At 37.1% G+C, this 27,450-nt stretch overlaps 1 protein-coding gene and 1 long non-coding RNA gene across 5 annotated transcripts; one reads left to right on the top strand and one right to left on the bottom strand.

Annotated features, from left to right (window-relative positions):
• Nucleotides 1-16,153: 16,153 nt before the first annotated feature.
• Nucleotides 16,154-26,441, bottom strand: LOC131629581 (uncharacterized). 3 transcript variants are annotated; one of them, XR_009292058.1, is made up of 7 exons: nt 25,932-26,441; nt 19,157-19,308; nt 18,883-18,951; nt 18,696-18,795; nt 17,035-17,123; nt 16,659-16,725; nt 16,154-16,571 (listed from the first exon to the last, which is right to left on the bottom strand). It is a non-coding gene; the product is annotated as an uncharacterized LOC131629581 (long non-coding RNA). The 3 variants fall into 3 exon arrangements; XR_009292059.1 differs by lacking the exon at nt 25,932-26,441 and having other exon boundaries at nt 16,682-16,725; nt 19,157-19,553; XR_009292057.1 differs by lacking the exon at nt 25,932-26,441 and having other exon boundaries at nt 19,157-19,552.
• Nucleotides 21,155-24,106, top strand: LOC131629580 (uncharacterized). Of its 2 annotated transcripts, none has more exons than XM_058900359.1 (3): nt 21,155-22,910; nt 23,003-23,326; nt 23,480-23,652. In XM_058900359.1, exons 1-3 carry the CDS (start codon nt 21,436-21,438, stop codon nt 23,505-23,507), a joined length of 1,827 nt encoding a protein of 608 aa, XP_058756342.1. In that variant the 5' UTR covers nt 21,155-21,435; the 3' UTR covers nt 23,508-23,652. The 2 variants fall into 2 exon arrangements, with proteins under 2 accessions (XP_058756342.1, XP_058756341.1); XM_058900358.1 differs by having other exon boundaries at nt 21,161-22,910; nt 23,003-23,399; nt 23,480-24,106.
• Nucleotides 26,442-27,450: the final 1,009 nt, after the last annotated feature.

Raw genomic sequence — 27,450 nt, 5'->3', positions numbered from 1 at the left:
AATCTTTTCACAAGAGATAATGGTATCAAATTAATGCTAGAACCCAAATCTATTAACCCTTTACTGACATAGACACTTCCAATGGTCACCGGTAGAGTAACTTTTCCCGGATCGCTTTCTTTCTTAGGTAGAGTTCTTTGAATTATAACACTACAACACGAGTTCACGGTTACCACATCTTGATCTTCAAATCTCCTCTTCTTTGTGATAACATCTTTGATAAATTTAGCATACATAGGCATTTGCTCCAAGGCTTCGGAAAATGGAACATTTATTTGCAATCTTTTAAAATATCCATGAACCTAGCAAAATGCCTAGCATCATTTTTATTTGATGGAGCATGGGGATAAGGTAGATTTTGTAATGGTATGGAAGTCTCTTTTTTCTTTCCTTTCTCAACTAATTATTTCTCTTTCTCATTTTCAACTAAGTCACACTCAACATTTTTTTCTACTTCAATCATTTCATCTTTTTCAACTACAACAAACTCTTCCTCAACTACCTCTCCTACCCCCATATCAATAGTTCTACCACTACGGGTTAGAATAGACTTACAGTGCTCTCGAGGATTTTCTTGTGTATTGGCCGGAAAAGGACCTTTGTGTTGGTCGGCAAGTTGCTTTGATATTTGACCAACTTGAGTTTCAAGATTCTTTATGGCCACATCCGTACTCTTGTTGTTTGCAATTGAAAATTGCATGAATTGACTAAGAGTGTCCTCCATTGAAAGCTTAGTTTGTTGAGGTTGTTGATTGTAACCACCTTGATAAGGATTTTGACGATTCGAGGGACCCGAATCCGGTCTCCATCCTTGTTGATAACCTTGATTACCTCTTTGTTGGTAACCTTGGTTATTGTTGTAAGGTTGTTGTTGTCGCCCACCGTATCCTTGATTAGGATTTGAAACATAATTCACTTCTTCACCGGGTGGAGGATAAAAACCAGTTTGATGATCACCCCTACACAATTCACAACACATCACTTGTTGATTTTTAGTAGGGATCTCATGCATCTCTTTAAGTTGTTGAGGGAGTTTCAACATTTGTTGAGTAAGCAATTCTACTTGTAATGTACTACGTTTGTGTTGCCCTTGATGATCATTCAAGGCCATTCTATCAATGATAGCAACTGCTTCTTCAGCACTCTTTGACATCAAAGACCCACCCACGGTAGCATCTAAAAGTGTTTTCGGTTGTGGTTGAAGTCCATTTCTAAAGATATGGATTTGAGTCAATTCATCAAATCTATGCCCTTTGCATTTTCGAACCATAGATTTGAACCTCTCCCACGCTTCATTGAGAGCCTTACTTTGACCTTGTGAGAACATAGAAATGGAAGTTTTCGCTTCCATGAACCTATTATGTGGAAAGATCCGATCAAGAAATTTCTCCTCTAACTCATTCCATATCGACATGACATTATTTGGTTGATCAAGATACCATTCCTTAGCTTTTCCTATCAAGGAACGAGGAAATAGTCTCTTGAACACCTGTTCTTCTTCGGCCTCCGGAGCACCAATGGTTCCGTCTATCTCATAGAATTTCGTGAGATGAGTAAAAGGATCCTCGTGATCTAATCCCGTGAAAGGATTTTGATATAACAATTGAAGTAACCCCGTTTTCATCTCGGAGTTCCTTCTATTGTTTTGATCACGAGAAAATTGAGCATTCAAAGGAGGGCTATTAACACAAGGCCCTCGAGGTGGAACATTAGGCTCTGGTGCTGCCATCTCTCCTTCAACTAAGTTTTCAACCGGAGTTGAAGAAGAAGAAGCTTCTTGTTGTTGTCTTCTTTCCCTAGCTAGTTGTCTCCGTCTACGAGTCTTGTTATTTTGTCTACACGCAGTCCTTTCAATCTCAGGATCAAAAAGGAGTTGATCTGCAGGTACACTTCCTCGCATAAACTGTATTTTGAAAAGCTAACCAAGCAAATTAACAAACACAAGGAATAAGAACTTAGAAATAATAGATTAATTATAAGACTCAATACAAAACAAACTATTGCAATGCTTGCAATATCTAAACAACAATCCCCGGCAACGGCGCCATTTTGTTGAAAGTATATTGGAGTAATTTTAGTTTATCGTTTCCACAGGGATTGGTGCAATATCACCGCCGTTCTATAGTTTATGTTGTCTTGAGTTAAAGTTACTTTGGGTTTGGTTTGGTAAAAGACCATTCACAAATTTAGTAGCAAAGAGTAAAATTAGGAAAGTTCTAAGTTTAAAGAAAAGTATCAAGACTTGACTAAATCGTCCTAAAATTGTATGTCTTCCTACAAACATGCGTATGAATTCGTTATCAACCAATACTTCACGTATCGTTCGTCTATACCGTTCGTTTCCGCAACGTTATAGCAAGATTTATCTTATTGTTCAACCAACGATTTCTCAACCGATTGAACAATACAAATAACATTTATAAACCGATACAATGTGATTATCAACCATTAATTCTATGTCTAGACTGAATGTTTGATAGATCATAGAGTTAGATCAAGATTGAAATATTGTATTTCACAAATATTTAAACCATAGAAATTCAAGAATAAACAAACTAGATCATCTATATTGATTAATAACTTGTTCATACACAATATTCATAAGAAAAACATACAAAAAGTAAGGAGGATAACATCTAAGCCTTGACACCAAAAGTGTTTAGCTATCCATTGACATGGTAGCTTGCACAAGAATAAAGGAAGGAAGAGTAGCAAGCATCACCGGTGATTTATCGACGATCAATGCTCCGATTCTTCGATTATATGTTGAAATACTGAAATTAGGGTTTCTTAGCTCTCAAAATGATGTAACATCTCTCAAAAACAGAACTGTCCCTTTTATACAAAATTCAGTTTCTGTCCAGCGCGCGACGCGCCCCCTTCATTAGTGATCAAACCGCCCTAAAGCGCGCATCGCGCGCTCCTTTGCTCGCGACGCGCGGATGCCACTGGATTTTGAACTTTATTTTTCCTTCAGCGCGCGGCGCGCGCCCTAGCTCGTGACGCGTCCTTGAGCAGACTTTGAAACTTTGCCTTTGCAATACTTTCCTCAATCCAAGTCTCAAGTTCCATCCACAAAAGAAAACCTGTACAAAAATCACTAGAAAATAGATTAACAGAAAACGAAAGCTAATTTAACTAAAATACTATTATACTTCAAAATAAACGGGGATCCAAGAATATGCGATAAAAATAGTCAAAAGGTACCAAATACAAGAGAAAATATTAACACAATTTGGCACCTAACACCTATACAAAACGCTATTGTAGTACAGTATTTTTTTTATAATATATATATATATATATATATATATATATATATATATATATATATATATATATATATATATATATATATATATATATATATATATATATATATATATATATATATATATATATATATATATATATATATATATATATATATATATATATATATGGAATTTGCATTTTATGACTTAAAAATTCATTAAAAAATATTAATCAACTACATTTTTTTAAAATGAAATAAAACCACTTATATATCTACTACTGCCATAATAGTGAATGATAACAAAAAAATTTACAAACCATATTCAGCATTGATCTCAATGAAATTAAGCTAGAACTTTTGCCATAAGTAATTAATTTGGTCCAACTAAGAACACATCAAACCAAATTCCAAACAAAAGTACAATCTTTTAGTTAGGCATATTCTCTAAACTAAAGAAAAACATATAAAAAACAAGAAAGGACAACCAAACAACATCAAGTAATAACCACTTCGCTAACCAAAGCACTGCCGAACCCAGATATATAATCACTTTGCTAGCAACCACTTTGCAAACCAAAGCACTGCCGAACCTAGATATATAATCACTTTGCTAGCTAGCTAGGCAACATAACTGCTTCTTGTTTTCCTGTATCATAGAAAGAATATTGATTATGTTTTGTACAATAATCAGAAAACCGAAACCTCAAAGCGAAATTTTAATATATAATAAAAAATACTGAAACATTAAGATCCCAAATCAAAACTAAAAGCTCTGCATTATGAAAAACATCATTTTGCCTAACCAATTTGTCAAAACATTTGACTGCTAACTTTCCGCATTAATTAAAAAATATTAATATGCTTTATTGAATCAATACTAATATCAAACTTATCAACCAACCACAAGAAGAGAAAACCAACTTGGTACGTAAGAACAGAATTTGATAAATTGCTATAGATGGAGTTGGAAAATAATCAAATTAAGGGGAAAAGTGATTCAGCCAATTTTAGGTTTTTGTGATAGTACCTGTATAATTTGTCTTTGAAGATGATGAAATTCAAGAATAAAATAAAACACATGGAGGACCCTAAGATTACCAAAGTCATATCTAATTATTGGAAGGACAAAACCTGTTATGATCCCAAAGCTAAACTAAACCATACTCTGGACATATCATGGCGTTAAGGGAAAAACAGTTTGGAGTTCCTACCAAGTAAATCAATAAACTCAATAAATCTCTCAAACACCTTTAGAATTTAATCAGAACAACAATAACTACAATCAAATGAGAGATGTGCTAGCTAAACTTGATAGCCTTCTGCTCTAGGAAGAAATGTGGTGGGCTCAACGTGCCAAAATGCATTGGCTCAAAGATGGGTTTAGGAATACTAGCTATTTTTACCACATGGATACTCAAAGAAGAAGAACACGGGACAAAATTGGCTCTATTACTAAATCTAATGGAGATATTATGGATATACAGGCAAGCCCGATTTCATATCATATAGCAAAGTGTTAACACTACTATGAAAATTTGTATGCATGGTGGATAGAGACAAAGAATGACAAATTATTACCTGAAACTTTGGAACTAACTGACGAACTGTGACACCAATATAATTAGCAAAACTCTTGCTATTATGCTTGATTGGTTGACCTCTTGCATTCCATTGAACCTATAACAAAATTAAAGTGCAAAAAAAGAATCAACAATCTCACTGATATTCTAAGAGAATCATCGGTCTCACAAAACTCTAGCTATTTTACCTCAATCCTTTTTCCATTGCTTTTGGCTTTGTGAATTTTTTGCAACCGGGTCACACCACATTTAGCAATTTTTTCCGTACTAGACGAACCGCTTTCATCATTAGCAGAAACCATATTTAACCTGTAAAAAGTGTAAAACCACATCACTAAACCCTTAACACATTCAGCCACAACCAGACCCAATATCCAAATTAATTAGGTTTTTTCTTTATCCACCTCCCTATGGGGGTCACCCCCAGCGAAAACCCCACTTTACCCCTGCTTCGGAAATGCATTTCCGAAGTATTTTTTTTTCTAAATTTTCCCAGACTTCGGAAGTGCATCTCCGAAAACACCAAATAGGGGGTGTTTTCGGAGATGCACTTCCGAAAAACACCTTTTTTCAGATTTTAGGGTGTTTCGGAAGTGCTTTTCCGAATTATGCAGAAGTCTCTTTTTTTTATGTTTTTCTAATAGTCCCGTACGAAATATATACAAAACGAGTAATATATACAAAACGATAACGCCGAACAAAACAAACGACATATCAACGTAAAATACTAATATAATAAATAAAATTCAAATAATATATACAGACCGAGTCATAGTGTGCGAAATATATAATCCGAATACAAAAAACATAAACTCGAACCCCTACTGGGTATGCCTAACCCTCTCTCCCTGGGACCTCCTATGCTGCCTGTATGCCGCCGCACGACCCGCATCACCGACGATCCTCTCCACCACGGCGACTGCCTCTAGACCGCCCTGATCAATGATACCTTGATCCAATGCGTCCCGCCCAAGCAACTCTATCCGCTGGCAAATCGACAGGAGATAAATGGCATGGTCATCCTCGGCCTGTTGGTTCTCCAGGATCTCCTCATATGATGGCCTAGGAGCGCCGGGAGCGTCGGATGTCATTAGAGGATGTGACACCCGATAGAACCATGTGACATACCACTCCACACTGTGCCAGTCCTAGGTGACCTGCATGCGATGATACTCCTCCGGGACCACATGACGCTCCCAATCCACAAATATGCCAGTGAGCTGCACTCGGGTAACTGTGTCGGAAGCAGCCTCAAAAGGTGACCTATGTATCATCTGCACAAATCCAAACTGCCGCATGCACCGCTCAGGGAGATACCTCACCATGGTGTTGGTCGCGCATGCCAACCAGCCATAATATAACGAGATGCTGTCAAAGGCGACAACATCAGTGTAGTCGCTGAATGGCCTCCAACTGATGTCATCGTGCATCGTGCGGTCGAGGTACCCACGATATGGTCCCACTGCATTGTTCCCCCTCTAGAGAACGTATCGGGCGGCCCTAGGCATGGCGTCCTCATACTCAGGATCAACGCGGAAGTCGTGGATGCGGGGGAAGTAAGAGATGATCCAGCTCTGAAACACAAACACGATAATGTATTAAAAATAAATACGAAACATAAATAAATATGAAACAATTAAAATGAAACGTACCGTCAATAGTGTGAAGGATCCGGTCAACTGCCTGGTCCTCCAAATGGAGGCCTCATTCAGCTTCTAGTGTAGGTATACCAGAATAGCTGACCCCCAGTTCCACTGGTGAACGGTAGTCAAGTCCATGAAGTAGCGGAGGTAGGTCACGTCGATATATCTTACACTCTTGTCCACAAAGAGTGCAGCACCTACCACAAACATGAACCAGCACCGGAGAGCGCAGGCACGGTGATACTCCACAAATAGGGCGTTATCCGCCTCCTCGGATTTGGCCGCCGCCACTAGGTGGTTCTCGTAATAAGCGCTCAGTGTGGTGAACCGGATATGAGGCCCATTTGTCGTCTGGCACTCAAAGTAATCCATATCTGGCTCCATACCCAGATAGAGAGTCATCCACTCATTGGCTTCGATCCTCTGGATCCGGGAATGATCCAGCAGCATCCCCCTAATCAGCAAGTGGAGAAGACACTGCACATCATGCAAGGTGATCGTCATCTCCCCAACCGGTAAGTGGAAAGAAGATGTCTCCCCGTGCCACCTCTCCACAAAGGCCCCCTGCATGCCGTGGCTGATGGTGGTATACCCCGTCATGCACAACCCACCTAGCCCTGAAGCTGTCACCACGTCGTTAAACCACTGCACCTCTGGTTTAAAGAGACTGAAAATCTTCCGGGCGTGGTTCACCTGTTTCAAAGTCTGTCTCTCCTATTACAACAAAAACAAAACAAAAAAACACTGTTAATTAGACCGTTAAGAAAAAGTTGAATAAACAGCTAAATAAAAAACGGTTAAATAATCAAGTCAAGCAAATTATAAAAAATACCTCTCCCCCCAGATACATCGAGCGACGTGCTCATGGTAGGTAATCAGCAAGGTTGTGTCACTGGGCCCTCCCAGGTAGCCCTCCTCCTCCTCCTCCCCGTGTGGAGGGTCAACATCCGGTACCTCCTCCGCCTCCTGGTATGTAACTACCTCCTCATCCTCCTCCTCTCGTACCTCCTGCTGGCGGGAAGAAGAGACCTGAGCCAAACGACTCTTGGATCCAGATGAGGAAGTACCCTCGTCCATCTGCACGGGTACTCGCACATGACCCCGTCCCTGCATCGACGCCAACTGCGCCGTCCGCTCGCGTCTAGCCGATGCTGTCTGGGTCTCTCTCCCCTGTCTGATGCGTGCTGGGTTGCCTGCTGATCCGCTGTCGCGCGCGGGTCAAAAACGAGTATTTTGTAAAACTGTAGTACGACGGTAAGGTGACTCGAATATCGTCTCTCAAGGACTCTTAATTATTACTAACTGAAATTGAATTGGGGGGGGGGGTTGGTTTGGTTCGATTTTAAGAAGAAAAGTGCTTAAAATAAGTGATTCTGAAATAAGCTGTTTTGAAAATAAGTGATTATGGAGTTAAGCTAATCTGCTGTTTCGGTTCCTATCTATCATCGATTACTACAATATCACTGTCCTAAGCGGAATCTATTCATATTTGATCATAACAACAATCCACAAGCGAGATAGAAATTATAAGAATTATGTTTCTCTTTTCACCGAATTAAGCAAACGGTTAATAAAATCAGCGGATTAACGGATTAAGCAAACGATAATACGCATTCGATTGTAGGAAAACATAAATCAATCAAATTAACAAAACTATGTATGATGATTTGAATTAAGCAAACAAACAACATAAACAGAATTGATATGATTAGAAAATGAATTGCGAAATTGTATAAACCTCAAGTTTGGAATCCGAATTACAGCAGATTAACTCAGCAGGGATTAGTTCGCCATGGATCAATTCGTACAACCTTGATTTTTCGTGAATAGTAGATGCAATGAACAGTGTCGCGGCTGCTACCCTAAGGGGAGAGAGAACGACCCGTTTTACAATCCAACTGGGTCAAAAATACGACCCAGGCCCAAAACTAATTGACCCGAAACTTAACTAAAACTAGTGCTGCAACTTCAACGAATATTCTGGCCCTTCTACAGTCCGATTCTGACTTCGACTCCAACATAAGAATTGTAGCTCTTTCTCTTAGCTTTCCGGCAATTATTAGAAAGCCTCAATCGGACTCCTGGAACTCCAGATATGATCGTTTCCGTGCAGACTGTTAATGCTGAAAAATTAATACGAAAAACAAATAAGTGCAAAAATAAAATAAAATATAAAAACATATTAAAACATAAAAATAAATAAAACAAACCGAAGAAATGCTTGAGTACAAACATGGAAGAACGTGCATTAAAATGCACTGATCAAATTCCCCCACACTTGAACTTTTGCACTCCGAGCAAAATGAAAAGAAAGCAGAAATACATCAACAGTTACTCATCCTAGGCTACAAATCTTCTTCGGGTAAGTTTGCATCGACAGGTACTAATCTTGCACACTAAGGACATCGTAAGAACACTAACCACAAATATGCAGACATAAGGCTCCTAAATACACAAACCAATTCAAATCATATTATTATACCATAGCCTAACTTACTCATCCTTTTTGCTCTTTTTCATTCAGGCGCAATCACATTAAGCCCGTTATCTCCACACACTTATAGCAGGACAACCGGTTAGTGACTCTGATCCTTTTGCACGGGGTTCCGGTACTTGCGTGGCATAACCTTTTCTTACTCAGATGTAGTTGCGGGGGATCGGACCGTAATCCTCCCTACCAAGTTCAGCACCAGAAACCGCTGAACCAACTAACAAAGAGTTTTGAAAACTTTTTTTTGAAGATTACACAACCGTTGGGTTAAGTGACCGGGTGAGGATCACCAAACTTAGAAGGTGTATTACCTTTTTCTTTTCTCTTTTTTTTTCTTTTCGGAACATTCACTTATATTCATCGGCTTCCTGCGTAAAGTGTGTGAGAGATGGTGCCGACTGCTGAAATAAACTACTCAAGAGCTGTCAAAGAATGAGAAATTAAGGCTAAAATATAATAACAAATTCAAATCAATTTCCGTATGCAGGAGACTTATGGTGTTAGAACGATACCGATCTTGTGAATTTTTCCCAAGACTCCGCAAACCCGACTCAAATCAGTGTGTAGCCTAAAACTTTCAAGAAGATGCATTTTTTATTGAAATTAAACAAAATACTAACAAACAAAAACAAATAAAACACACGATTTCCTCCCCCACACTTAAACTAAGCATTATCCTCAATGAAAGGACATTACTAATAAAGTAGAGAGAAGGAAAGAAGGACTCCCTGATCAAGTTGCAGTATAGTCAGGTGCTTCTAAAGAAAGCTTCTCTATGCTGACATTTTCAGGCACCGAACTTTCATGGAATAACTTCAGCCGCTGCCCGTTAACCTTGAAGACTTTGTCAGTACCTGCACATTTTATTTCTACTGCACCATGAGGGAAAACATTAGTAACAACAAAGGGGCCAATCCATTTGGATCGAAGTTTCCCAGCCATTAGCTTAAGGCGGGAGTTAAACAGTAAAACCTGTTGGCCCACAGAAAATTCCTTCCTAGAAATCATTTTATCATGGAAGTGCTTAGTTTTTTCTTTATAAATCCTAGAGCTCTCATAAGCCTCTAATCTAAGCTCTTCCAACTGTTGCAATTGGAGTTTTCTTTCAATACCTGCTTGTTGCATCTCCAAATTACAACTCTTCACCGCCCAAAAAGCACGGTGTTCTATCTCAATAGGAAGATGACACGCCTTACCAAAAACAAGTCGATAAGGACACATCCCAATGGGTGTCTTGAAAGTTGTTCTTTGAGCCCAAAGTGCGTCTTCTAGACGACGGCTCCAGTCTTTCCTGTTTGGCTGCACCATTTTCTCTAAAACATGTTTGATCTCTCTGTTTGAGATCTCAGCCTGCCCATTAGTCTGTGGGTGATATGCAGTAGAGACTCTGTGCACAACTCCATACTTCCGGAGTAAAGCTTCCATGGTGCGGTTATAGAAATGAGTGCCTTGGTCACTTATGATAGCTCGCGGTATTCCAAACCTGCAAAAGATATTAGACCTGACAAAATCTGCAACAACTCGAGAATCATTAGTCCTAGTGGGGATAGCTTCCACCCACTTTGAAACATAATCAACAACAAGTAAAATGTAAAGGAAACTAAATGATACAGGAAAAGGACCCATGAAATCAATTCCCCATACATCAAATACCTCACAGAAAAGCATAGGCTGCTGAGGCATTTCACTCTTACGAGTGATGTTGGTAACTGCTATCTGGCACTCTTTACAAGTGCGATAAATCTCAAAAGCGTCCTTAAAAATAGTTGGTCAATAGAAGCCTGAATCAAGGACTTTTCTTGCAGTCCTTTGAGGACCGAAGTGTCCGCCGACTTGAGATGCATGAGAAAATTTTAAAATAGATTCAATCTCATTGTCGGGGACACATCTCCTGATCACCTGATCACTACCAAACTTCCATAGATATGGATCATCCCAAACATAATATTTGGCATCACTCTTGAGCTTGTGAACCTGTGATTTAGATGCACCTGTAGGAAAAACACCAGCAACAAGAAAATTAACAATGTCAGCAAACCAAGGTGTAATCCCATGCAAAAGAAACAGCTGCTCATCAGGAAAGTCATCCTTAATAGGAAAAGGATCTTCATCTCTCTCTATCCTGCTCAAGTGGTCAGCCACTAAGTTCTCAGCTCCAATTTTGTCTTTAATCTCAACATTAAACTCTTGGAGCAGCAACATCCACCGAATCAATCTCGGTTTTGCATCCGGCTTCTTCAGCAAGTACTTTAAAGCTGCATGGTCAGTAAAAACAACAACCTTGGAACCTAGAAAATAAGATCTGAATTTGTCAAGAGCAAAAACAATAGCTAGCAGTTCTTTTTCAGTGGTAGTGTAATTAGACTGTGCAGAATCTAAAGTCCTAGAAGCATAGTAAATAACATGGGCAGCCTTGTCAACTCTTTGTGCAAGGACATCCCCAACTGCATAATTAGAAGCATCACACATAAGCTCAAAAGGGAGGGTCTAGTTAGGGGGCTGAATGATGGGAGCGGAGGTCAATGCTTTCTTCAAGAAGTCAAATGCTTGTTTGCATTTGTCATCAAACTCGAAAGTGACGTCATTTTTCAACAAGTTCGACAGTGGAAGAGCTATCTTGCTGAAATCCTTGATGAAACGCCTGTAAAAACCTGCATGACCAAGAAAAGAACGAATCTCGCGAATGCAAGAAGGGTAAGGCAGTGTAGAAATCACATCAATCTTAGCAGGGTCAACAGAAATTCCTTTTTCAGAAATAATGTGACCAAGAACAATTCCCTGCTCAACCATAAAATGACACTTTTCATCATTCAACACAAGGTTAGTCTTGATGCATCTTTCTAAAATCAAGTTTAAATTGTTTAAGCATGCATCAAAAGAAGAACCATAAACAGTAAAGTCATCCATAAACACTTCCATGCAATTTTCAATAAAATCAGAGAAAATACTCATCATGCATCGTTGGAAAGTGCCAGGAGCATTGCAAAGGCCAAAAGGCATCTTCCTGTAAGCAAATGTACCGAATGGACACGTGAAAGTGGTCTTTTCTTGATCTTCAGGTGCAATATGAATCTGAAAGTAACCTGAAAAACCATCAAGAAAACAATAATGTGATTTACCAGCTAGCCGTTCAAGCATCTGGTCAATGAACGGCAAAGGAAAGTGATCCTTTCTAGTAGCCTAGTTCAGTCTCCTGTAATCAATACAAACTCTCCAGCTGTTCTGGACTCTAGTGGGAACAAGTTCATTCTTTTCATTTTTTACCACTGTGAGTCCAGATTTCTTAGGAACAACCTGCACTGGACTTACCCACTTACTGTCAGAGATAGGATAAATGATACCTGCTTGCAAGAGTTTGGTTACCTCTTTCTTTACAACATCAAGAATCAAAGGATTAAGCCTCCTTTGGGGCTGCCTTACTGTTTTCGCTCCATCCTCAAGTAAAATCCTATGCATGCACATCGAAGGACTAATACCTGGAAGGTCGGCTAATGTCCACCCGATTGCTTTCTTGTGCCTCTTCAATACCTGCAAAAGTCTGTCTTCTTGATTGAAATCAAGGTTAGAAGAGATAATAACAGGAAGTTTTTCATTATGCTCCAAGTAAGCATATTTCAGGTTCCCAGGGAGCTCTTTTAGCTCTAAGGACGGGGGCTGAATGATGGATGGAAGGCTTGGGGCAGCCGGGATGTCAAGAGCATCGACGGCAAAAACAGCCTCATTGGTAACAACTTCACCTGTAGGAAATGTATCAGGCTGCAAGGAAGCATCAATCTCAGCACAAAGGACACAAACGTTAGTGTCTGTGCAGTCAGGACATGAATAATTATCATCAAAATCAGAGAGAGATGGAAAATCAAGTGCAAATAATTCAGAACAACTCTCATCAACTAATTCAGAAATCAACTCAATGTTAAAAACCGAATGCTCCTCCACAGGGTGTTTCATGGCATCGAAGATATTATATTTTGCGACGATGTCACCAAATTCCATGGACATGGTTCCATCATCAACATCAACTTTTGTCTTCGCCGTTTTCATGAACGGTCTCCCTAAGATGATGGGAGCTCTGCTTGACTTAGTTTCTCCTTCCATGTCCAGAATGTAAAAATCTGCAGGAAAAATTAAATCGTTAACTTGAACGAGGACGTCTTCCACTATGCCGGTGGGACGTGCATTGCTCCTGTTCGCCAGTTGAACGATTAAACCTGTATGCTGCATGGGACCAAGGCAAAGGTTATTATAAATAGAAGTAGGCATAACATTAATGCCCGCTCTTAAATCAAGCAAACAATTATCAAATTTCTTATCCCCGATGGTACAAGGAATAGTAAAAGTTCCCGGGTCCTTGCACTTTTGTGGCAAGACCTGAGAGATGGCCGAAACACTTTGTTCGGGCTGAATGAAAGCAGAGATGCTTCTTCCCAAGTTGACTCTGTCACTTCCTTTCACTTTTCTCTTGTTTGTACACAGATCCTTCAGAAACTTTGCATACCTTGGAACTTGCTTAATCACATCAAGAAGCGGAATGTTTACCGCTACTTTCCTGAACATATCCAAAATTTCTTTTTCTTTGTCTCCCTCCTCAATTCTTTTATTTTTCAGAACTCTATGTGGGAAAGGGACTGGGGGCACATACTCCTTTTCTTTAATTTTTTCAGATTCGACCATAACAGAAGAAGGAGAAGAAAGTGCAGCAGGGGAAGGTTCGGATGGAGAAGGTTCAGAAGTTACCTCAATGACTTTTTTATTTCTTTCAGGGGCTGGTTCTGTAACCTTTCCGGATCTCAAAGAAATAGCGCTCACATTAGCATTACCATTCGGATTGACAACAGTTTGTGCTGGAAGTTGGTTTGAACCTTGAGCTTGCATATTATTTATTTGAGTAGCAAGTTGTCCCATCTGTGTGGTCAAGGTCTGAATGCTAGTGTCGGTTCTTTGTTGAAACTGAAGGTTGTTCACGGCCATTTGTTTAACAAGATCTTCAAGGGATGGTCCGAAAGTAGTGGCTGGAGGAGTGTGATGTGGCTGGGGTAATGGAACGGTAAGCTGTTGTTGGGAAGGCTGCTGATTTCCATATCGAAGGTTGGGATGATTCCTCCAATTGGGGTGATATTTGTTGGTAGACAAGTCAGGGGTATTGTTGTACCTGTTCTGGTTGTAAAGGTTGGCTGCATAAGCTTGAGGCAGCTCGGTAACAGTATCATCTTTTAGAAGAGGACAAGTATCAGTGGGATGATCATGATATGTACAAATGCCACATATAGTTCCTGTTTGAGGTTTCGCTACTGCAAGTTGTTTGACTAAAGCGGTCAGCTCATCAAGTCTGGTTTCTAAAGCTCTGTTCGAGGAACCTTGAATTTGATGTACACCCTTGGTCTAGACAGAATTGGTTCGAGTGGTGAACTGCTGGGAATTTAAGGACATATTTTCAATGAGGGCTCTGGCAGCAGCTGGAGTTTTGTCAATAAGTGCTCCACCACTAGCAGCATCAAGAATGTTTCTATCCATAGGTAACAACCCCTCGTAAAAGTACTGAATGAGAAGTTGTTCGGTAATCTGATGTTGAGGACAGCTTGAAACTAACTTCTTGAACCTATCCCAGTACTCAGCCAATGACTCGTTATCTTGTCTAATACCACAAATCTCTTTTTGGATTGAAGCAGCTCTAGATGCAGGAAAATATCGCTCCCAGAACACTCTCTTCAGAGCATTCCAGCTTGTGATTGAATTCGGTTCGAGATCATATATCCAGTCCTTCGCTGCACCCTGCAAAGAAAAAGGAAAAGCACGAAGTTTGATATGATCTCCAGTGATACCTTCGGGCTTCAATGGTGTAGAACACACCACCTGGAATTCGTTCAAATGTTTGTGTGGATCCTCACCTGCAAGACCATTAAACTTTGGCAACAAGTGTATTAAACCCGATTATAATTCAAAAGGAACAGTCACAGCATCATATTCAATACACAAGCCATTATAATTAACATCAGGGGCTGCAAGTTGCCTTAGAGTTCTATTTTCAGCCATTTCAAAAGCAAATTCAGAATCAGAATCAAACAAGTTATGCAAATAGTCAGACTCAGAATCAGACTCAACTATGGTCGGTGAAGGTGAACTATTGCTAGCCTGGCCTGCTCTACGAAGTGTGTGCAAGGTTCTCTCTACCTCAGGATCAAAAGCAACAAGTTCAGGACAGGAAGATCTAGTAGCCAGGACTAGTGCACAGCAATGCAACAACAATCGTGAAAATGCCAACTATGTCCCTAAAACAACACAATGAAGCAAAACGATTAAAAACAATTCAAAAAAATAAACTGAACCCGAAAATAATCTAATGACGTAAAAATAGAATTTTGATATTTTTTTCGGAATTTTTCGAGTATATGAAAACAGAAAATAAATCATTAAAAATAGTAAAAAGGCTTTTTTCGTGATTTGAAAAATTTGTCACGTAACTACTTTGTAGTACGTGACTTTTGATCGGGGAATTTTTTCACACCTAACTGTCGGGACAGATTTTCGAAACGGTGAAATTTTCCCAAAAACCGATTTTTTCGACTCTAGAGGCGTTATGGCCGAAACCGCGAGGAACCTATGGCCAAAACGCGCAAACACTACACCTAAGACTCTAATATCAGTTAATATTCACAAGAATCCCCGGCAACGGCGCCAATTTGATCCGCTGTCGCGCGCGGGTCAAAAACGAGTATTTTGTAAAACTGTAGTACGACGGTAAGGTGACTCGAATATCGTCTCTCAAGGACTCTTAATTATTACTAACTGAAATCGAATGGGGGGGGGTTCGTTTGGTTCGATTTTAAGAAGAAAAGTGCTTAAAATAAGTGATTTTGAAATAAGCTGTTTTGAAAATAAGTGATTATGGAGTTAAGCTAATCTGCTGTTTCGGTTCCTATCTATCATCGATTACTACAATATCACTGTCCTAAGCGGAATCTATTCATATTTGATCATAACAACAATCCACAAGCGAGATAGAAATTATAAGAATTATGTTTCTCTTTTCACCGAATTAAGCAAACGGTTAATAAAATCAGCGGATTAACGGATTAAGCAAACGATAATACGCATTCGATTGTAGGAAAACATAAATCAATCAAATTAACAAAACTATATATGATGATTTGAATTAAACAAACAAACAACATAAACAGAATTGATATGAATAGAAAATGAATTGCGAAATTGTATAAACCTCAAGTTTGGAATCCGAATTACAGCAGATTAACTCAGCAGGGATTAGTTCGCCATGGATCAATTCGTACAACCTTGATTTTTCGTGAATAGTAGATGCAATGAATAGTGTCGCGGCTGCTACCCTAAGGGGAGAGAGAACGACCCGTTTTACAATCCAACTGGGTCAAAAATACGACCCAGGCCCAAAACTAATTGACCCAAAACTTAACTAAAACTAGTGCTGCAACTTCAACGAATATTCTGGCCCTTCTACAGTCCGATTCTGACTTCGACTCCAACATAAGAATTGTAGCTCTTTCTCTTAGCTTTCCGGCGATTATTAGAACGCCTCAATCGGACTCCTGGAACTCCAGATATGATCGTTTCCGTGCAGACTGTTAATGCTGAAAAATTAATACGAAAAACAAATAAGTGCAAAAATAAAATAAAATATAAAAACATATTAAAACATAAAAATAAATAAAACAAACCGAAGAAATGCTTGAGTACAAACATGGAAGAACGTGCATTAAAATGCACTGATCACCTGCCATGTTCCTGAAAATAATTGAAATCAATAAGAATGCGAAACAATTGAAAAAACAAAAAAAAATCAATTCTGGACCACTTCGGAAGTTCATTTCCGAAACTGAGAATGAAGGTGTTTTCGGAAATGAACTTCCGAAACACCCCTGCGAAGCAACTTCTGCAAATTTTATGGCAGACCCCAAAATCCAATCTTAAAACAACTTATAATAATTCTAAACAACCTAAATACCACTACCAACCTACCCTGATATCATTTTTGCAATTTCTAAACACCCTAAAAGAGATTTGAATCATAGATCTAAAGATTGTAAAACTTACCAATTGAAGAGATTGAGTAGCTTTAGGTTGAGATTGAGTAGCTTTTGGAATGCTTAACTGTAGACTTCACACTTGGTTTTGCAAAAAATCTGAAGAGAGGAAGTTTGAAGATGATTTAGGGTAAAATGAATGGGGGAGGAGGCTGTTTTGCTTAATCTGCAAAACGCGCAGTATTTCGAAAATGCATTTCCGAAATAAGACAAATTTTGAAAAAAAAAAACGTTTTCGGAGATGCATCTCCGAAAACAGCATTTTTTTGCATTTCAGAAATGCATTTCCGAAGTAAGGGGTATTTTGGGTTTTTCACCAGAGGTGACCAAGAAGACATGGGGGTGGATAAAGAAATTTCCATTAATTATTACCAAACCCAATATTCAGCCAATATCCAATTTAAAACCACATCAGTAAACACTAAACATAGTCAACCACAACCAGACCCAATATCCAAATTAAGAGCCTAAAAGGGTAAAACTATCACTGTTTAAATTGGATTGCATGAACCCTTAGCTATTATCTTTGAACTGTGTCAACAAACTTGTGGCATATCTTATAAACATCAAATAAATATAGCTATTAGCATTGAAATTTTATTCATTGGTTTTTTGAATTGACTTGTTGACAATTTTGCAACTAACAAAGAAACTGTAAGATTTTCAAGTACACAATATGCAGATTCTCACTGATAAGAGAGTTTCACAATGTTGCTAAATTGACATGTAAATGAAATTATTCATAATGCAGAAATCAGTTTCTTGGTTTGGTAGCATAAACATCACTCAAAATACTTTTAACATTTTAAACAAAAAGGTTTTCATAATTAAGACACATTGAATTCAAAAGCCAAGTCAAGAAAGTTTATGTTAATAAGGGTAATCTAGAAGACTAAAGTCATGAATATCAAGTTCAAGAAGAATGATTCAGGCAAACACAATGATAAGTAGTAAGTAGTATAAATTGATTTTATAAGTTAGTTTCATTAAAAATACAAAGTGAAAGCAGTAATAAAATATGTTCTCTCTTTAATTCTCTTGTCAATAAAAGTGCTGCAACGACAAGGGTGCCAGGGTAATTGCCATGTTTGTTAGGGAATTTGATTACATAGCTAGTAAAATTTGGGAGAGGATTTTCATGTTTCAATAAAAATATTAACATTTAATTATCTATTTATTTATTTCATTTAAAAATTACTTATGACATGCTAATTAATTCCCCATGTTATTGCCATGTTTGTTAGGGAATTTCAAAGATGGATGTCTACTTTATAATGATGATGACTAAAGCCACGAAGCCGACATCCAGGATGTTTCAAATATCATAGAAAATTTGTAATCTAAATTCAACAAACAACAAAAATAGTATGATTATATTTTTTTTTCAAAATTTTATCTGAACTATTAATAAGTTAAACAAATAATTCTTCGATCAACAAAATTAAGGAAGGGGTATTGTATTTTTAACATATATCCAAAAAGAAGGAATCAAAATCAATCAGACAAGAAACCAGAGAAATATCACTGTTATTCTATGCTTAAACTGTTTTTCTTGAATGATTAAGTTGAATTTATTCTTGTCTCAAATATAATTGAGCATTGTTTTCTACCAAGCTGAATGAAAAGAAAAAATTGTGAGGATCAAATTACAAAAGTGGAGAGAAGGAGAACCTGATTGCGAAACGAACGAAACCTCCACTACAGAAAAGTGATACAATGTCAATGTAGAAGATGTTGATGATGTTGAATCCGAAACAAAACGAAACCCCCACTGCAGAAGATGTTGATGAATGACTAACATTTAACATATAGATTTTCAGAAGAAAAAAACAACTAAACAAATTATACAGATTCATACCCCTTGGATCTTTTTTCCATTAACAGGACACTTAGGTCTTCTTAGTCGTCTGATAAACCAACTTTCCACCTAACAAAAACCCCAATTTCATACACCAATCAAAAACACAATGTTATTTACCGTGAATCTTCAAATTAGGTTAAAATATTGAAAAGCTTAGAAAAATTAGGAATTCACTTATAATTAGTCAACAATGGTAGAAACTAAATTATCTTCAAACCTCTAATTTTACAATTTACAACATAAAGCAATAATCTGAGAGAAGAAAGATTACCAGATACCGTTGTAGAGAAAGATGATGGTGATGAGTTGACGAAGGCTGAGTTCGATGGAGATTAGGTTTTCTTCGTTCTTTCTATTTGAGTGGAAATTGGACGTGAATCAGAGGAAAAAGAGGACTGAGTGAATATCGGAGGAAGAAGAACACTGAATCAAAGGAAGAAGCGGACTGAGTGAATATTGTGTTTTGAAGGAAGGCTAAGCTAGGTTGAAGGAAGTGGATACGTGTTGTGTTTCTTGCTAAAACTTTGTGGCCAAAATAAAAAGTTATCCGCCAAAAGAAATTTTTTTATAATTAATTATATTATTCATTATATATTTTATAATTAAATAGCGCTTTCATGCAAACGCTAACATAGAATAGTTAAATAATTGCGTTTTTTTAAAAAGCACTATTTTAGTGAAGATTAGTGAACAAAATTAATAGCTAAAAAAGTGCTAACATAGTGAAGAATATTAATAGAGTTTTAAAGAAAGCGCTATCTTAGTGAAGTCTAATAATAGCTTTTCTTACGAAGTGCTATTAAAATCGCATTCACTATATTTTATAATAGCGCCCGACCATAAAGTGCTATTATAGATGTGTTTGTTTCCATTTTAATAGCACTTTCTTTAAAAGCGCTATTAAATTAGGCGATACAAAATATCATTTTTGACGTAGTGTCAAGACAACATCATTGGCATAGCAATATATTATTCTCAACATAAATATTCAACCAAATCACGATTACGATCAAATTCTCAAGATACCGTAATTTATCGATAAACCGAATAACTTATCCAAATCTAAGTATATTCCAATTAATTAGAGTTATTGAAATTAATTCTACTATTTAATTTAATTCAACCAATTAATAATCCTATCATATTAAGTTTCAATTCAATATTCTATTTCCAATCCAATTTCCAATTTACTATTTCATTTTCTATTCTAAAACCAACATTTAATATAAAGAATACTCAAATCCACACAATTTTGCTCGGTTCGTAAAATAGCACAATTTCAACAAAATATCACTACCACATTAACCTACTAATTAAACTTAACTACCACATAAATTTTCATTAAATTCTGGACAATTAATTATGCCGCTTAATTCGGCTATTTCGATCAAACAGGAGTGTTTGTAATATATTTGTTCTATAATTTCTACTGTTTCACCGTTTATTCACTACTGTTGTCAATTATATATATTCCATTTCATTATCATAAAATAATACTATTAAATATTAGTATTTCTCATTTCCTAAATATCAAGTAAATGACAAACACCTAAAATTATCTAAAACTATGCATATTGTTCCTTTTTCTAAGTTACAGACAAAAGAAGTGAAACAATGTACACAGCAACATTAGCTTGAAAATCAATTGACAAACTCAAGCAGTAACGGAAACAAGTTCAACACAACACAATGACAATAGACACCCTAAACCCACATACAATCTATCATATTCTCATTTAGGTAGTAAGAATCAATGTTGTCAAAATCGCGAGTCAACTCGTTGAATCGCACGAGTTTGCGTTTTACCCATAGATGGCCGAGCGAAATCGTGACCAGAATCGCCGGAGAAGAGGATCGGCGCCGGATCGTCGTGCTGGAGCGGTGAATCGCAGGAACGGCGTGCGTTCCGATCTGTGTTAATTTCCGGGTCGGGTCACGAAACCCTTTTTTTTTGGGGGAACTGTATTCCAACTTTCCACAGCCACGTTGCCTTCTCTTTTTTTTTGGGAACTGTATTTCAAGCCACGTATTAAATGCACAAGCCACCACCGTTTCATTTTTCTATTTTAAAATTAAACCCTACCCCACCCACCGTTTCATTCTTATTTTAATAAATAAATAAAGCTTGTTTTCTTTCTTAACCTTTTTTCTATTTTAAAATTACACCCTACCTTCCACCCACGTTTCATTCTTATTTTAATAAAAAATTAAAGCTTGTTTTCTTTCTTAACCTTCCTTCCACCCACCGTTTCATTTTTTTTTTAATAAATAATTAAAGTTTTCTTTCATTCTTTGAACAAGAACCATCGTTGAACAAGAATCATCGTGGCCTTCCAACTTTCTCTCTAAATTTGAAGCAAATTAATGTCATCGTGGCCTTGAACCATCATTGAGGAGTTATGGACATATTTTTCCCTCCAAGTGAACAAACATTTCCCTCCATCTCTCACTATAAAACCAAATTATCTCCCTCTCTGTCATCATACTACCACTATACTCTTTGTTCTGTTTCCCCCTTTATTCACCCTTATTTGATTTGTAATTCTGAAAATGTCTTCACAACCCGTGATTGGTGGAAGTTCGGCTGCAAGTTCTGCAACAATTGCCAGTGTTGGAACTGGAGGTAATGTTAGACAGAATAGAAACACTGCTGGAATGAAAAGTGACATTGCTTGGAACCATGGTGTTGCAGTAGATGCAACTAGAAGGAAAATCAAATGCAAATACTGTGAGAAGATCATCTCTGGAGGTGTTTACCGTTTGAAGCACCATTTGGCAGGAACACAAAAGGATGTTGTAGCCTGCTTATGCGTTCCAATTGAAGTTAAGGTTCAGATGTGGGATGTTGTTGCATCCTTGCAACAAAAACTTGTTAAGAAAACACAGACTGCAGAGTTTGAGGAACAAATTAATGTCATTGTTGAATCGGCGGATGAAACCGGAAAAAGAAAAATCTTTGCAGATGCTGATGGTGCAGCCAATCTTTTTAAGAGAAAGAACAATCAAACTACTATCAATAGCATTTTCAAGAAGAGTGTGAGGGAAGATGCATGCATGGATATTGCTTCTTTCTTTTACAACAATGCTATTCCTTTCAATGCGGTGAAGAGTGAAGAATTTCTGAAGATGTGTGCTTCTATTGCCCGACATGGTATAGGATTTAAGCCAACATCATACCATGAGCTAAGGGTGACATATTTGAACAAACAGGTTGAAGCAACAAAGCTGATTTTGGAAGAACATAAAGCTGTTTGGAAGAAAACAGGATGCACCATTATGACAGATGGGTGGACGGACCGAAGGAGGAGAACTATACTTAATTTTTTGGTAAATAGTCCTAAGGGAACTATTTTCCTTAAGTCTATTGATGCATCAGACATCACCAAGACAGCTGATAAAGTATTCAAGATGATGGACGAGATCGTTGATGAGATTGGGGAAGAAAACGTTGTTCAAGTCGTCACGGACAATGCAGCAAACTATAAGGCAGCAGGCGAATTGTTGATGCAGAAGCGGAAGCACTTGTATTGGACACCTTGTGCCGCTCACTGCATCGACTTGATGCTGGAGGATTTTGAGAAAAACATGCCCCTCCACAAGGAGACAATCGCTACTGGTAAAAGAATTACAACTTATATCTATTCAAGAACTGGCCTTATGTCTTTATTGCATCATTTTACTAAAGGTGGAGACTTGATTAGACCTGCTGCCACTCGCTTTGCCACTTCCTATTTGACCTTAGGATGCTTGAATGACAATAAGGGAGCATTGATAAGAATGTTCACATCTCAGCAGTGGAAATCTAGTGCTTTTTCAAAGTCGAATGATGGAGTTTTTGTTGAAAATCAGATTACAGATAAGGGATTTTGGAAAAATATCATCATCTGTTTGAGGGGTGCATTTCCCTTAATCAGTGTGCTGCGCATGGTAGACTCTGATGAAAAGCCAGCCATGGGATCCATTTATGAAGCCATGGATCAAGCTAAAGAGAAGATACAAACTGGCTTCAACGGGGTTCAGAGGAGGTAATTATCTTTCATTTTTCACTTACTTGTTTGGTTTTGAAATGTATACACTTCAATGCAATAATTATTTCTATTTTTTTGGGCTCTCTTAGCTACACTCCCTTATGGGAAATCATTGACAAAAGATGGGATAAACAGCTGCACAGGCCATTGCATGCTGCCGGTTATTACCTTAACCCTGTGATGCACTACAGTCCTACTTTTAAGGCTGATTATGAAGTTAAGGAGGGAATGTATGAGTGCTTAAAAAGGATGGTGGGAAACAGGGATGAAAGAATTAAGATTGATGCTCAATTGGAGGAATTCAAAAGTAAAGTTGGAATGTTTGGTAGTGAATTAGCTACATGTGCACTTAAGACCAAAACTCCGGCACAGTGGTGGGAATCGTATGGTGATACATGTCCGGAGTTGCAAAGGTTTGCTATTCGAATATTGAGCTTGACATGTAGCTCATCCGGCTGTGAACGTAATTGGAGCGCCTTTGAGAGAGTAAGATTTCAAAATTTATAAACTAATTTGTACTTTGTTTTTTAAATTATTGTGTTTTAATTAATTTTATAAATATTTAGGTCCACACCAAGAAAAGGAATCGTTTAAAGCAAAAGACCATGAATGATGTGGTCTTTGTGATGGTAAATTCAAGACTAAACAAGAAGAAGCAAGCTAGGAAAGGAAAGAATTATGACATTGATGATCTTGCTTCTGATGATGAATGGGTTGAGGATAATGTTGAACATAATTCAGACTCGGATTTGGATGCTCCAATTGAAGTTGGAGAAGAAAATGCTAATGGTGGTATTGGTGCTGCACTAGGAGATGATTTGGAGATTCCTAATGACATTGGTCATGCTGAAGATGAAATTGATGAGAATGAAGATCATATGGAGGATGATTTCCCTGATTTAGGATTGAATAATATCATGGATATCTAGAGTAGTAGTTTTACATTAGGATTAAGTTATTTACTTATGTTTGAATTATTTGCTTCTGTGTGAACTTATTTGATTTGTTTGAGTTTTGAATTTTAATCTTTATGTTTGAGGTTACGATCCTACGGTTTTGTATTACAATCCTTTTCCGATCTATGGTCATCTATTTTGGTAGGATCTTACGATTCGTGTTACGATTATCCGAGTTACGAACTATTACCCTTCCCCCGATCCTAATCCGATTTACGGGTTTCACAACATTGGTAAGAATTCCCCTTACCTTGGATTGAGTGCAGCTCTAAGAAGATTCAATGGAAATTTGGAGAAAAATGATACTTTAGAGCAACACTTTGGGTCTCCTTTTTCTCCTCTTCACAACCCTAACCCCCTTTCTCTGTTTCTTCTTTTCTCCTTCCTCGGTTACTACTTCTAAAAAATCACAAAAAGTGATACCACCACTTGGTCACTATTTCATAACGGGCCTAATAAAATACATCCCTTAATACTTAAAGATACTATAATATAAGCCTGTAGCAACCTGCCTAAAATTTTAACTTAGAGAGTCGCCACCTATTCTGAAGGGCGAATAGGAAACCCTACGCAGTATAGAGATCAGGGTAAGTTACTATATTCAGGTCGAGGGAAGGTGTTAGGCACCCTCAACCCTTTCCTATTGGCTTTGAATCTAAGGCAAAGGTTTGATGGCTAAGAGTATTAAGGTAAGGAAATGAATAAGGGGGAAAATTGAGATTTTAGGGTGGGGGACTCGCCTTGTTGCCAAGTGCCTACGTACCTCCTTATGGAGGATCAGAGTCTACGTAGTTCGGGCACAGGGTTGTACGCCTTATAATTGAATTTGATGTGTTTTGAAGTTGTTTTGAAATGCGAAGTTCGAAGGTATTTTGAATTACCTTGTCGTAGTTGTGAACATCGCAATGTTTGAAGGGATGAAAATACGTAGTATCGTGGTTTAGTGTGTTTGAAAAGGTTTGGGAAGTGTTTTAGGATTTGGGCGTACAACCCTGGTTTTAATTTGTTACCATTAATCGCGATGATCAATAGGTTTGATCACCATAATTAATAGATTAATAAAAGCATTGCTAATTATTCTAATCGATTGATTCGATTATCACCGTTAACAAATTGATGTGTTTTATTTATTTCATTTTATCGTTACCCCTCATAATCAATAGATTTGATTACAAATAATAACGAATTTGATAAAGAGGAAATGCTAATCATCGTAACCAATAGCTTTGGTTAAAACCATTTAGCAAAAATGAGTTTATTGGAATTATATTATTGTTTGTTTCAAATAATTTGATTGATATGACATTAAGAGTCGATCAATTTGAAGATGAGTAAAATTGACATTCACCCATCGTTTTATTCGAAAGAATATTGGAATTTATTTGATTGTGAAAAGCATTGTGATTATGGTAATACTATTGACGTCTTAACAAAAGCTAATTAAAAGAGAACTTGTTAGTTGTATATCATTTTCCTCTATCTATCTAAATAATTGAATTAAAAAAACCAAATTAAATGAAATAGATAAAAAGAAATTAACCAAAATGAATTAACTAAATTAAATAAAATTATCTAGAACAAATAATTTAAATAACATAAATGACATTGAAAATTAGTGTGTCTAAAATCCATACCATGAAACCTTATAAAACAAAGTAGTAGAGTGATAACAAAACAAAAGCAATAAAATTAGAAAGAGACTACACAATCAGGTTCGGTGTTGATACCCCATAGAAGAGTTTTTTTTTTTTTTTAAACTTTTCTTTACTACTAATAGCCATTCAAGCTACAACACGTGGCAGTCTATATTTTTATTAAAAAAATATAAAGAATGATAACACATACTAACATGTCATTATAAGAGTAAATGAAAATAACTCAAAGAGATCTTCTTCTCTCTCACAAACAAACTTCATTTTTCAACCAGTATCTCATCACAACCAACAAAGCATGGAAATCTCTTCCTCTCTTATCATTTACATTAACAGTAAACAAAATCAAAGGCTCAAGATCATTCAAGCACACAGAGCCATGGAAATCAAGAAAGGGAGAAGAAACTAACCGACTCATGTTATGACTCAACGGGGCACGATACGCAAACGAAGATGGCGGACGGGAATCTCCGACAGCAGATCTATTGTGGTCTTATCGGGTTTTATGCAGCGTTCTCGTGGTGGACAGTGTGCGGCGAGTGCTTCCATGGCGGTTTTGCGGTGTTGACATCGGCAAACCCAGCAGCCCTTTTTCTTTTCTATGCTGTTTCTTCAACCTGTTGTTAAGGGTGGGTGTGGATCGGTAGAAGCCAATAGGTGTTTTTTCAGTGCGTTGGATTATGTGTTTTTCGGTGTGCTTGTACGTGAATGGAGAAGTTTGTGTTTTCTTTGAAATTGGCCCCCTTCCCATTGGTGAATTGATCCCCTTTTTATATTGCTCCTAAATTAGGTTTTGTTTATACCTAATGGGCCTACTAAAACTAAACCTAATAATCCTAAAATTAATTCTAATAATAAATATTAGTAATAATAATTCTAATAACAACTAATACTAATTATTAATAATAATACTAAAAGTTAGTAATAATATATACAAATTCTATAACTCTAGATAATATTAATAATAATATCACCTAATATTAATATTAATATTAATAATAAAATTAATAATATTAAATACTAATAGTTAGAAGTAATAAAAATTACTAATAATAATCCAAAAAAATGCAAGTGTTAGTAAAAGGAAAATAATATTAACAAGTGATGAAACCCTTGAAACACCTGTTAATCGCACTCCATTTATTTCTCGGAATATTTTATAAGAGGGCAGATTTGACAATAGGAATGTCAAACCCCATGTCTCTTAATTTTGACCCTTGATGAAATAAAAGATATAGATCTGATCGGGCAAATTTTGGGGTATGACAAAGCCCAAATTAATTTCTACACTTAATGTAAAAATAATACTTCCACTTAAATTCTATTAAAATAAAATCTGATTATTTTAATATACCGACTTATTACTCAATGTCTCATATTTCCGGTCTAATCTTAATTACTCGGAAAATTCTCAAAACGCTAAACATTAACTCATTAATATTTTTAATACTAAAAATATTAAAATCTTTGATTAAATATCGATCCGCTATCCCGAACTAATACCGACTAAATCGTCCCAAAATGCGAAAAATTTTCAATAAACATCTCAATAAATAAATTATATTATTCTTAATATTATTCTTCCGACTATCCGACTAAAATCCAAACACGCCTCTTAAAATAATACTGATCATCCAAATTCGACTAAATCCAATATTTAAATCCTTTAATAATTTAATTAACCAATTAATTAAACTCGGGGCGTTACAAGATCCACTAAAGGTATCTTCATGAACCAAAGAAAATATACTCTCCAGTTGCTTGAAGACACAAGTTATTTGGCAGCCAAACCTTCTCCTATACCCTTTGATCCTAATCTGAAGTTGTCTACTTCAGAGGGTCAACTTCTTGATGATCCCTCATCTTACAGGAGACTTATTGGTCGCCTAATCTATCTCACAAATACCAGACCTGATATATCATATGCTG

Source organism: Vicia villosa, unplaced genomic scaffold (assembly GCF_029867415.1).
Source record: "Vicia villosa cultivar HV-30 ecotype Madison, WI unplaced genomic scaffold, Vvil1.0 ctg.000580F_1_1, whole genome shotgun sequence".
In the NCBI taxonomy this organism is placed as follows: Eukaryota; Viridiplantae; Streptophyta; class Magnoliopsida; order Fabales; family Fabaceae; genus Vicia; species Vicia villosa.
The sequence above is the reverse complement of the archived record's forward strand: the minus strand, read 5'-3'. Positions and strand labels throughout refer to the sequence as shown.